Source organism: Pantherophis guttatus, chromosome 4 (genome assembly GCF_059756535.1).
Source record: "Pantherophis guttatus breed Tessera chromosome 4, ASM5975653v1, whole genome shotgun sequence".
Taxonomy (NCBI): Eukaryota; Metazoa; Chordata; class Lepidosauria; order Squamata; family Colubridae; genus Pantherophis; species Pantherophis guttatus.
The window spans coordinates 29,638,963-29,652,314 of NC_142066.1; the positions used below are offsets into that span (position 1 = coordinate 29,638,963).

Genomic DNA, 13,352 nt, shown 5'->3' on the forward strand with positions numbered 1-13,352 from the left:
TGAATATATCATATTGGCACAAATCTGGTGAAAACAGACTCTGAAGATTCCCACGGTTTTCACCTAATCAAAAGTAAACTGTGGCAGTTGCTAAGAGAATTACTGTGGTTGTGAAGCAAATCCGTGGTCATTAAGTGAACCCATGGTTCACCCTGGGTGAGGTTTTGTTAAAATCAGGAAGCAAAACACAGTGATGTGACTGTAAAGGCAAAGGTTCCCCTCACACATATGTGCTAGTTGTTCCTGACTCAAGGGGGCAGTGCTCATTTCCGTTTCAAAGCCGAAGAGCCAGCGCTGTCTGAAGACATCTTCGTGGTCATGTAGCCAGCATGACTAAATGCCAAAGGCACACAGAACGCTGTTACCTTCCCACCAAAGGTGGTCCCTATTTTTTCTACTTGCATTTTTTATGTGCTTTCGAACTGCTAGGTTGGCAGAAGCTGGGACAAGTAGCGGGACCTCACCCCGTTACGCGGCACTAGGGATTCGAACCACTGAACTGCCAGCCTTTCGGTCGACCAGCTCAGCATCTTAGCCACTGAGCCACTGCGTCCCTTGATGTGACTGTGGGACATTGCAAATGGTAGTAAACATGGTCCAGTTTACCACGCAGTGTGGTCACAAGTAACCCCAGGTATGTCTGTTGGAACTTTAATGGTTGCTAAGTAACCAGTCGTAAGTCAAGGACAACAATTAGTTTTCTTTCTAAATTGCAAGACTGAGGTGCCAGGACTTACCTGCTGAGTAGTTTGTTAGCTCCTTCAGCTGAAGGAAAGGGTCGTGTGTAGGAAAACGGAAACCAACCTTTCCTGAAAGTGTGAGGCACAAATATTTAAGACAGAAAGAAGAACACAAAACCTCTTTTACATTTTCTACCCTCATCTGAAGGAGGGGAGGCATCAAATTGGATCCATTGTTAAGGTTAAAAAAAATGATGGAATAAAGTAATAAAAAGAGGAAAGCTAGAATTCAGGCAATCTTTGTAAACTCTTACCCCCACTCTGCCTGAATTTTTATGGAGGGGAATCAAATATAGTGGTTTGAATCTTGGATTAGGAACAAAGAGAACTAGATTCAAATTCCTGCTCCGCCACAGACTTCACAAAGCACTTTGTGACCAATTGCTATTTTTCAACTTGAAATACCTCAGAGGAGGTTATCAAAAATAAATGGGTTTGAGATGATTGGATTTATGGATAGGTTAATGTCAAGTCACAATACATGATTTAGAAACTACAACAGGCTGGCTCAGCCACAACTGGCTCAGCCAAAACCAAAGCATATTCTGGGTCAGAGCAATGTCAGTTTGCAGTCGCTTACATCCACTCGACCCACCGGGGAGGCCAGGAATGATGTGGGTCTCCACTCCTGAGGAGGTACAACTGACTGGATCAAGAATGAGGGCCTTCTCCATGGTGCCCCCTCCCTTTGGAACATCATTCCCATGGAGATTAGACTGGCCCCCACTTTAACTCTTTCTCATGGTCCTGGAAACCTGGTTTTGCCAATGGGTCTGAGGAATCCAAAGCCCATCTAGTGGCTTGTTTGATTGCCAGGGAGAGTGGAGGAGGGGTATTATTATGCCAGGGAGAGTGGAGGAGGGGTATTATTTTTACATTTTTATATTGGATTTTTATTTTTTGTAAGCTGCCTATAGTCACTGAAAGAGAGTGGACAGCCATATAAATTCTATAAATTCTATAAACTCTATAAATGAATAAACAAACAAACAAACAAATGTGAACTTTTGATTTGTTTTAGTCAGGACTGCCCACTGTGGTTGATGCTCTTTCTTATCCCAGGCAGCTATCTGGAATCTCTTAACTAGAGAGCTATGCCTCTTCTCCAACTCGATGGGACCCTCCTCTTTTAATAGGGAAGCCTTTTATTTAAATGTCATGACTCTCACATATGAGTTGCCCACTGCATTCTTGTAAATAGAGACAAACTGACTGGAGGGATCCAGTCTACAAATGGGAAAGAGAATATAAGTAGTGCTCAAGTTACAACCGTAATGGAAGCTGCCCATTATGGTCATAAGTCATAATGGTTGTAAAAAAAAAAATTATGACTTATTTTCCAATGGTTGTTAAGCAAATCACCATGGTCATTAAGTGAATTACAGTGGCTGTTAGGTGGTCCCCAGGGAGTTGGGGGTATAGAAATGCAACAAACAAACAAATAAATAAATAAATAAATACATAAATAAATACATAAATAAATAAACCAAGAGCCTTGGTGGCGCAGCTGACTAAGTGCTGTTAAAATAGCACCAGCTGCCTGCAATTACTGCAAGTTCAAATCTCACCAGGCTCAAGGTTGACTCAGCCTTCCATCCTTTCGAGGTAGGTAAAATGAGGATCCGGATTGTGGGGGCAATAACCTGACTTCGTATAAAAAAGAACACCACTTAGGGGGGGCCGAAACCCTACTAAGCAGGTATATACGAAAGTATGAAGGCTATTGCTTAACGCATTGTAAGCCGTCCTGAGTCTCCGGAGAAGGGCGGCATATAAATCGAACCAATAAATAAATAAAACAATAAATAAATAAACCAATTGTTCGCTATGGGTGTGGTTTTGCCAAAAACTGGAAATAGCATACCAGATTGCAGCAAAACTATTGTAAAATGTGGTCAAGTGACCACAGGACACTGCAAATGACCACCTGGGAGTGGGGCTGACCCTTGAAACTTCAGACCTGGATCGTAAGTCCCCCCCCTTTTTTTTGAGTCTGTCATAATTTCAGTCTGCTACTAAGTGACCAGTCGTAAGTGGAGAACTACGTAATCTAGCTTTTCTAGGGCAAAAGGAATACAGGGGTTTTCACTCACATTCTGGTTGTCTCGTTTTCCCCATAATGCCAGCCATCCCTCGCCTCAGTCACCAATAAAAGGATGATATCTCCCTCTTGGAAGTTGAGAAGAGTGCTGTTCTCTCCTGCCGAATGGGAGAAGATTGCCTGGACTCTTGGACGCTCGGAACGTGGAGGCAGGATTGAAAGAGGATTAATGCGGGGCAGGGTCTTGTTCTCTACTGCGAGAAAGGGTGGGGAGGATAGGTGGAAATTAATGGCATTCCTGTGAGGTTGGTTATGTTTCTCCCCTGCTTTTTTCTCCTTAGGCAAAGTAAACCCTCAAGCAATGTTTCTCAGCCTTCACAACTTGAAGATGGGTGGACTTCAAATCAGCTAGCATGACTGGCAGAGGAATTCCAAGAGTTGAAGTCCACAAGTCTTAAGTTGCCAAGTTTGGAGACTTCTGTATTAGGGACAGGACACCAGGTTGCAATTCCATGTAAGAGTAACTCCATAAGGAGGTCTTGTCTTTCCCTCACAGAAAATGTTGGACTTCTCTTGACATTTTTGCATCTTTCAACCAGTGTCCTCAGTTCCAAAATAATGAAAAATAGATTTTATTCATCTTCTTGCAAAGCATTTACATTCTCCCAACACTCCAGATCAGTATTTAGGGAGAACAGGAAGGATCAAATGCCAAAATCCTGGAACTCTATAGGTAGTCCTCGACTTACATCAGTTCATTTAGTGACTGTTCAAAATTACAACGGCACTGAAAAAAGTGACTTAGGACCATTTTTCACACTGTTACATGGTCATGCGATCAATATTTGGGAGCTTGGCAAGTGGTTCATATTTATATTTGATATATTTGCCATGTTGTGGGACCATGTGATCAGTTTTTGCAAACTTCTGATAAGCAAAATCAATGGGGAAGCCAGATTCATTTAACAACCTTGCTACTAACTCAGCAACTGCAATGATTCGCTTCACAACTGTGGCAAGGAAGGTCGTAAAATGGGGCAAAACTCACGTAACAAATGTTTCACTTAGCAACATAATTTTGGGGCTCAATTGTGGTTATAAGTCGAGAACTACCGTACCGCTATTGCCGAAGGATATATTGGCTGAAAGAAGATGGATGGACTCAGAATGGGATGCAAATTAGAACAAATGCAGACTACTCACCTACAGTTGCCAGGCGGGTTTCCATGGACATCTTGCGTGGCATTGGCAGAGTGCAAGAATAACTGTCAGCAATCTTGATTTGTGAAGGACTCTGAGTGGGCTGGGTGGGGATCAGACCTGAGGTGGTGGTGAGGGGCTCACTGACTGACAGGTGATTGAAGTCACGGGATCCTCGCCCACGGTGCAAATCCCCATTTAACAGCAGTGTTCCTTCCTGGATTGAAGTCCGCTGTGGGAGATAAGTTAGGAATGAATAAACGCAGGGCACCGATGAGATCTCATACACGTTTTAAGAAGCATCCCTTCTTCTTCTTTTTTTTTTTTCTCCTGTAGAAGTAATGCATCTTCTTCCATGGCCTAAAGGCCAAGAAAACCCTCTCCATTCCTGCTCCAGGCCATATCAGAATCTGCCATTTGGAGACCTCCATGGTTTTTGGAAATTCAAACCCAACAGTGAAGGCAAAGGGAAAAGCTAACATCCTGTTTATCGGCCCTGACCTACAAACACTCACGTGATTTTGTCCCAATTCTAAAGGCTCTTCCAGGGTCTTGGAGACAAGGAGGGGATCCATGCCTGGAACAGAAATGCCAGCTGTGGTGTTGTTGGCAGTGAGCTTGACCAGAGCCAATGCCCGCTCAGGTAAACGAGTTGGTTGGGTGCATGATGTTTGCCAAATGGGCAGTCTGCCTGACAACAGCTCCCGCACCTGTTGCAAATGAAATGATGGTAGTCTGATCATCCTTTTAGCAAGCCAGGTTATACCCTTTCTGAAGAGTTTCTAGTGCTCTCTAAGCTTGGTTAGGGCTGTGGTGGCACAGTGGTTAGAACAGGGGTGGGTTCTACTTATCTTTACTACCAGTTCGCAGTGGGGCTATAGAACCAATGCGAACTGGGGACCCACTATTGGGTTAGAATGCAGTACTGCAGCCTGGTTCTGCTGATTGCTGGCTCCCAGCAGTTTGGCAGTTCGATTCTCACCAGGCTCAAGGCTGACTCAGCCTTCCATCCTTCCGAGGTTGGTAAAATGAGGACCCAGATTGTTGGGGGCAATATGCTGACTCTGTAAACCACTTAAAGAGGGTGTCAACTCTGAAATGGATTGAGCCCACGGCAGCCATCTTCCATTTCTCAAGTTGCCACACAGCTCGGGGGGCGGGGGGAGAGGGAAGAGAGGAATGGAATGCGATTCAGCCAAAACCTACCAGTCTCAGTCTCTGGCCAGCACCTGTTGGGAGCAACCTTGGTTCCCACAAGATAGTAGGTTGTTTTAGCTGGATCACATTCCATTCCTCTCCCCACCCTCCTGGAGCTGTGTGTCAACTTGAGAAATGGAAGATGGCTGCCATGGGCTCGATCCGTTTCAGAGTTGACAGAGGGCTGTAAAGCATTTGAAGCTGTATATAAGTGTAAGTGCTATTGCTTTTGCTACCATTCTTGCAGATAATAATCAGACAACAATCAAGAAGTGCACAATATCCCAATCAAAGAACTGCCAAACAAGCTAACTGTAAACAACCCAACCAAAAACCCACCAAGACAACTTTCACCAAAGAGCAAGCCACTGGAATATAAAAAGAGAGCAAATCCCACCTCCTACTAGCACTGATGAGGTTACCTAGTTTGGATGATGAAACGCCTGCAAGAAAACAACCAAGCTCAGAGAGACCAAGGACCCCTCATTTCAATCCTGAGTTACAAACATTTTCCTTTATTTATACCCTTTCTCTCTAAAATTTGCCAACAGTAGAAAATCCACTGAACTGTATTAACAAACAATTGCTTCCTAGTTTGAGGAAGGAAAATGTTGTCTTGGACTCTGCTTGCCTTTGATTCCAAGCGTTGACAGGAAGCTTAGTTGTAAACATTAAACCTGATGCAGTCTCAGTAACTATCACCACCCCTGGCAGAAAGTCTCTGTGCCATTCACATTGAATAAACAGATGTCCTTAACACCACTTCTAATTTCTTCTTCTTTACTTTAGAGAAATTCTATATTTATTTCCCACTAGACGTTCCAGCAGGAATATATATTTTTGGTTTTCCCTCTGGGAATCAAGACGACATCCTGGGAATCTCATGCTGCCTTCCCAATTATTTGATTCTACAAGTAGGCCTTGACTTAAGACCACAATGGCAACCAAAATTTCTGTTGTTAAGCAAGGCAGTTATTAAGTGAGTCCTGCCCCATTTTAGAACCTATTTTGCCATGGTTAAGTGAATCATTGCAGTTGTTACATGAATCAGGCAGTCATTAAGTGAATCCAGCATCTCCCATTGACTTTGCTTGCCAGAAGCTGTCTGGGAAGGTCACAAATGGTGACCCTGGGATGCTGCAACCATTATAAATATATGCAGGTTGCCAAGCCAAATTTTTATCACGGAAAGCTGCAATGGTCACAAGTGCGAGGACCGGACATAAGTCATTTTTTCAATGCCGCTATAACTTTGAACAGTCACTAAATGAATGGTTGTAAGTCAAGGACCATTTGTAATTAAACAGGGGGAATACTATACCTCCACACTGCAAGAAGTAACCACAGAGACAGGGTCAAAAAAGGCAGGATAGTGATCACAACTAAAGTTTTTCTGACACCTCTGTTGCAAATATAGAACCACAATGTTCACGGGAGTCCTTGTTTCCATGTTTGCTAGAGGACGTCTAGGGTGAATCTGAACCCAATTCATATGCTGGGAGGTGGAAGGAGAGGAGAGAAAAGAGAAGCAGCTCACCTTGCTATGATAATTGCTGAAGTGCTTGGAAACAGCACACTGGCGATCCACCAGGAATGAGTATCGGCGCCGTTCCTCCGTCAGGGCTGCTTTGTAGCCTTCTGCCACAAACTGATCCAGCTCGCTCTGCTTGGTGCTCATGATTTCCACATACTAAGATAGAAAGAGAGCAGACACTCCCCAATTGATCCAGAGATAGGACAATGGCCATCTTGTTTAATCGAGAGCAAAGCTTCATGGCAGATAATGTCCTCAGGGTGTGGTCATGCAAGTCTTGATCAGTGTTTCCCAACGGTAGCCATTTTAAGATGTCTGGACTTCAACTCCCAGAATACTCTGGGAGTATTCTGGGAATTCTGGGAATTGAAGTCCAGACATCTTAAAATGGCTACCATTGGGAAACATTGGTCTAGATCAGTGGGTCTCAACCTTCCTAATGCCGCGACCCTTTAATACAGTTCCTCATGTTGTGGTGACCCCCAACCATAAAATTATTCCTAAGACCATTGAAAATATGTGTTTTCGGATGGTCTTGGGGGACCCCTGTGAAAGGGTCGTTTGACCCCCAAAGGGGTCCCAACCCACAGCTTGAGAATCACTGGTCTAGATGCTGTCCACAATGGTGCAGTTAAAACTCACCCTTTTTTTAAAGTGGTTTTTTTTAAGGGTTGGACCTTAAATTAATCATTTTAATCCAATATCCTGACTTTCTTGACCATATTTTGAAGATACCCCCATTATACAAAATCCAGGTACCACAAACATCAACTTTCTCCAATCAGTGTGCAGACTACAGCTCCTAGAATCCCCAGCCAGCAGGGCCCATATTTTTGGAGAACAGCAGGCTCCATAATGCCTACTTATCAGAGACAACACCATACAAATATATACTGGACCAATCTTACCTAGTGTGCTGCTCTTCTGATGCATTGGATTTATATTCCCATTATCTTCAGCAAAATTAAATGGTTTGGAGTGTACCAGTCTCTTTCTCCACAGGTTTACTAAGAAGTAAGCCCTACTAGTGTAGTTATATAGGACTCGGGCTCTAAATAACTTGTTTCAGCAAAAGGAACCTCAACTTTGGCTGGATATTAAATAGGGTTGACTGATTTCCAAACTCTTCTTAAAAAATTCTGCATAGTTTTAAGAAGTCACCATGAGCTGACCCTAACTCAAAGGCATCTTTACGTTGGCATATCTAAATAATTCGTGTAATTTATTCAGCAACCTTAAGAATTTTTGCGATTACCATTTGTCAGGGCTCTTGAAAATGCAGCTGGTTAAAATGCGCCCAGTTATAAGTAGAGTAGAATGTACTTATTATTGTTGCTGTTATGTTATTATTATTTCATATCCACTTTTGATGTCCAAATTGAAGGAGTTGAAATAATTAACCAATCAACAAAATATTGCAGATAAGGGGGTTGGGGTGTGGGACCCCAACCCCCTTATCTGCAATATTTTGTTGATTGGTTAGTTATTTCAATTCCTTCAATTTGTCCTAAAGATCAGAACTGAAACATTCTATTTTGTATTCAGGTTTTAACATTTACCAGACATAATTTCTCCCTTATTTTTCTGCTCCAGCCTCTACTGGATCCTAAGCACATTGCATGACTCACGCATATTATTATCGCTAGCATATGGTTAAAGGAACAGCGGTCTGTCATTTTCGAGATACATTAGATTTTCCCACAATCTACGGCTGCTTTGTGCACAGATGATGCGTGATACGTGTGGTCCAAAACCCAGAAGGGTACAAGACTCCCTGGTTTCTGACACCCTCCTTAAATGAGGGGTACTCTGTGCTCTCTGAGCTTGTTTTCTTGCAGATGTTTATTACCCAAACTAGGCAGTGGTGGGATTCAGCTCATTCGGGAGAACCGGTTGTTAAATTGCTGGCTGGCCCCGCCTTGCTCCACCCCGCCCCTTCCAAGAGTCCCCATACGCCCCATTTGGCTTCCAGGTAAATGCAGGGTGGCCTACTAGGTTCTGAGCCTAGTAGGCCTCCCTGCAGCCTCCTGGGAGCAAAATCGGGCCCTGCACCCTGTTTTTGCTCCCAGGGGGTTGCAGGAGGCTGAGTGCTGCCTGTCACACTCCCTGGCCATGCCCACCCAGCCAGTCATTAGGGCAGAGAACCTGCTGTTAAATTATTTGAATCCCACCACTGAAATTAGGTAACATCATCAGTGCGCTCTGGAGCATCAAGAGCACAGATGATATTACCTAGTTTGGGTAATGAGACATCTGCAAAAAACAACCAAGCTCAGAGAGCATCAAGCACCCTTAATTCAACCCTGAGCTACAAATATTCTCCTTTATTGGTACCATCCTTAAACATTTTTTAAAGGGACCCTAAAACATTTCATGGAACTTCAATCCCTTTGTCCAGCTTGTATCATCGCAATCACACAAAAAAGGAAGAAAATGCTCAGATTTGTGTTAAGCGCTGGATACTCCATCATCGGCACTAAGAGCTAGATTTTCCATTATCGGCACCTTAGGCTAGCAGGCAGCGGGCAATCTCAGAAGATACGGGCAATAAAGGGTTATCCTGTCCCCCTTTCTTACTGCCCCCCCTACCCCCAGCTGCAGCAGGCCTTGATCCTGAAGTAATGGTTACTGTGGCAACAAGGTTGACAAAAGGAGTCCAAAGCTTGCTGTGGGGATTCCCAGGATGGGGAGGGGAGGAAGGAAGATAAATAGGGGATGCAGGGCACTAGCCCAGAGTGAGTCAGGGAGCCAGGAGGAAGCAGTGTGAATGCAGGATGAGTTGTGTCAGCATGCCAGCCTGGGCACACCCGGCAGATACAAGACCACACTGGTGAGTGGCCTACTTTCTGGTGCAATACTGTACAGTAAACTAGATTTCTGGCTTGCTTTTTGATTTTTTTTTTTTAGGACTGCATCCATCTCCTTTAAAGCTCAAAGGGGAACAGTTGAGGAGTTACTGTGCATGAGAAAAAATGATGCAAAAGGAACACTACAGATACTTAACAGGGATCCAGCAAGGCAAATACATGTAGAAATAGGGTTCTAAAAATGATCTGCATAAGAACAGGGCCTGCAAATATTTTGCACAAGAACAGGGCCTGTTCATGGACATTGTATGCAAAACTGTGTGTGCATTTATGAGCAGGTGTGTAAAACAATCTGTGCATCAGGGTGATTTTTTTTTCTTTATCACAGGTAGCCCCTCCACAGAGCTTATCTCTTTAAGCTCCAAATGGCCACAGAATATTAAATCCTTTCAAGACCTCACCTTCTTAGTGACCCCAATCTCCAAGCATCAGACAGCAACCCAAGGAGAAGGCAGTGACCCAGACATACATGGGAAGGGGAGGGAGCAACAGCTGCCAGGTTTCATTTTTGCACTGCAGATACAATTCTTGATGCACAACTGAGAGTAAGAGGCCACTCTGAAAGACTGCAGAGACCCAATCTTTCAAGCATTTCCCCCCATATCTTTTTTTGCATCCAGATTGCATCAATTTGCATTCTTAGTGCCACAAAACAACGCAGGCCTCAAATTTTGTCAGATTTTTTAAATGCAGCATATCCTTGTAAGATGTCCTAACTAGATACAAGATACAGCAAAGCGATATTCTTTGTACAAGCCAAATTATTAAAAGTATATTTTTGGAGGAAATGTGCTTATGCGCTGCCTGGATTTTAGCATCTAATAACATCTATTTAGCATCTGTGGTTATTCAACTCTCTGTCAATTTATTTCCAGAGTCAACCCACTTCCTCCTGTAAGTTGTTAGCAGTAATCATGTACACCTAAGCTATTCAAATAGGTAGAACTGCAATGGCCACTGTAAACCATCATCTTCTATTCATGCCATTTGTAGAATTGCTTAGCGTATCACAATCTGATGCTCTCCAGATGTGCTGGATTCATTCTGTAGTTGTTAAGTGGAATGGCCTTGTTGGATGATTATGAGGATTGAAAGCAACACATGTTGATTGACAGGTTGAAGGTGGTGTAGCTTTATGCTACTATAACATGCATTTCCTCACTGCTGATCCATATTAGTGGCTGCTCTTGTGCCGTGCAGGAAAATATATGTTATGAGCATGATGCATAAGGGAAGTGAGCTTACCTATACAAAGGAAAATGGTATGGAATAAATAAAGCCAGGCTGGAGTCTGCCACATTTAACAATTATGAATCAAAAATTGTGCTTTCAGTTGGCCTGATTCACACAAACCTCACTGAACCATAAATGTGTTTGGGTTGGGTTTGGTCCAGTGTATTCTATGAATGCAGCCATTTGTGACTGTAAATCGGTGTTTCTCAACCTCAGCCACTTTTTAAGACGTGTGGACTTCAATTCCCAGAACTCCCCAGCTAGCCATCCCAACCTCCGGGCTGCAGCCCATTACCAAGCCTTGAGCTGTTCAGAACCGGGCCAGGAAGGAGTTGTGTTTACAAAACACAACACAACACAATAAATCCAGCAACAAACCTGCTTAAACAAAAAGGAAAGTATTAATACAGAAGCTTTTGTAAAGAGTAAAACCCCATGAAATTAGTCTGAAGAGTCAGTTCTGTGCAAAGTTGATAAATCTGCCTGGTTGAATAGATCATTTGTAGAACGCAGCAGAAGGGAGTTTGGCCTGTAATCTTTTATGTACAGCTTATATATAAACATGTCCACTGAACTGGTGAAGTCTGGCTGATTCATCAGTGGCCTGAATCCCACACATCCATTTCTGACAGGATATGACCTTTATCTCCTCCAGAAGTTCTCAATGTTCTCATTGTTTTCTTAATATTTCCTCTTGCAATGTTATTCTCCCTTCCCTTCTCCATTAAACCTACCTGCACTTCACGATCCCCATACTTCATTGGGTTTTTGCTATTCTGGCATTTCTTCCGCAGTTTCTTCAACTCAGTCTGACACTTTTCAATTGATTCAGCTTTGGCACGATGTTCTGCTTGGTATTTTTTCAGGGTAGCCTAGAAGTTCGGAAACATGAGTAAACAAAGCATTACGATCAGATCAACTTTGAAGGTATAGGATACGCCATGATTTTCATATCAAAGCACAGATATTTCCTAAATTGCTGTCAAGTTCTGAATCCTTTTCAGCCAAAAACAGATGGCCATACAGATAGTCCTCGTCTACTGTCTGCTTTGTTTAGTGACTGTTCAAAGTTACAATGGTGGGGGTGGGGGAAAGCTTTGTGACCAATCCTCACGTTTATGACATGCAGCATCCTGTGGTCACGTGACTGTCTTTTGTGACAAGGAGAGTTCATAGAGAATGAAAAAGTAAAATCCTAAGTGATGTTTTGCCAGTCCCAAGTGTAGTCACTAAGCGAGGACTATCTGAATGTTGACAAGAAGGAAAGTTGTATCTAACATGATGGGGAATTAAAATCCACGCCAAATCGAGATACTAGATTTCACATGTTGGTGTCCTCCAGATGGATCAGACTTTTAATTGACAGGAAGATTCTGGGAATTGGAATCCAATATATGTTTTGGTCATTAGATTTGGAAAACTGGGTTCCCCGAGGAATGCTGGCTGACCTAACTGTCAGGCTCAAAGAATCAGGACCTTTTGTAAGGTTGCAGGATAGATTTATTCAAGCCTATATACAAGAATGTGATCAACTAAAGTTCAACACAAAATTGGTGCCAGATAAGGGTCAATGGAATTCAAGAGAGGTTGGACTTGGGGAGTTGTTATGGGAATGCAACATGCTTAACTCCACCCACCAGCTCTGCCTGCTCTTCTGCTACACTAATTTAAGAAACCCCAAACTTAAAGCTGGGCTCTCTTTAAGCCATGTTTAGTTTTGGCTTACCACATTATGTCAACATGGTTTATGACTGCATGCTATGCGAATGCAGCCATTATGGACTGGATAAAATATATAATAATAAGGAAGAAGTGGCGGTCAGCCACAGAGAGATAAATTTGAAATGGTGGAACAGAGAGATGTAGATGAATCTTTTCATTTACCATCAGATATTTGATATCCAGCTCCAGTTTGTGTTCCAGCTGGGATAGCATCTCAGAGTGGAAAAACTTCAGCTAAGAACAAGGGATGAGAAAGCAGAGAAGGGCAAATGACAATTGGGCAAAGGGAGATCAGTGCTTCTTCCTCCCTCCCCACTCTTTTGAGTCCCAGAAATGGATGTGAGACATTGACATGGTATTGGGAAAAATGGGCCTGCAGGACAAAAGAATGTGGTGCCAGAATAAACAGGCTATTAATCTAATACTGGCAGGCCTGGGTGCTGGGCTAATATCACATACAGATACTCACCGTCTCCTCCAACTGTACTTGCATCTGCCTGTGGACTTCAGCCATCTGGAACAAGGTGTCACCTGAAGGCCAAGACAACTGAAGGGTTAATGCACCCAAGGCAATTCCTCCACATTTAAAGATCTTTTTGTACCCTGCTTGCTTTCTCTGTCCCAGGGTAATCTCCTTTGGAGTTAAATACATTCCCTGATGTTATCCGAAGAAACAGCTTTCAACTGGAACCAGCAAAGCAAACCCTTTCATGCTCAACTTCAACAACTTTAATGCTGGCTGGGGAATTCTGGGAGTTGAAGTCCACACAGCTTAAAGTTGCCACAGTTGAGAAACCCTGCTCTAAAGAGCTTTGGAG

General features: G+C 43.2%; 1 protein-coding gene across 3 annotated transcripts in view; it reads right to left on the bottom strand.

Moving 5' to 3' along the window:
• LOC117666667 (BAR/IMD domain-containing adapter protein 2-like) overlaps positions 1 to 13,352 on the bottom strand; it is a 31,556-nt gene that overhangs the window by 7,972 nt on the left and 10,232 nt on the right. For 2 of the 3 annotated variants that reach the window (XR_009622847.2, XM_060692795.2), the window contains exons 4-11: positions 13,004 to 13,065; positions 12,697 to 12,768; positions 11,547 to 11,684; positions 6,716 to 6,868; positions 4,497 to 4,691; positions 3,985 to 4,213; positions 2,834 to 3,035; positions 738 to 809 (exon numbers count right to left, since the gene is read on the bottom strand). Coding sequence is in view for 2 of the 3 variants with exons in the window: in XM_060692795.2 (XP_060548778.2) it covers positions 738 to 809; positions 2,834 to 3,035; positions 3,985 to 4,213; positions 4,497 to 4,691; positions 6,716 to 6,868; positions 11,547 to 11,684; positions 12,697 to 12,768; positions 13,004 to 13,065 (1,123 nt within the window). In the remaining variant the exon portion in view is untranslated. The remainder of the gene's footprint in view (positions 1 to 737; positions 810 to 2,833; positions 3,036 to 3,984; positions 4,214 to 4,496; positions 4,692 to 6,715; positions 6,869 to 11,546; positions 11,685 to 12,696; positions 12,769 to 13,003; positions 13,066 to 13,352) is intronic. The other variant, XM_060692796.2, reaches the window with a different exon arrangement.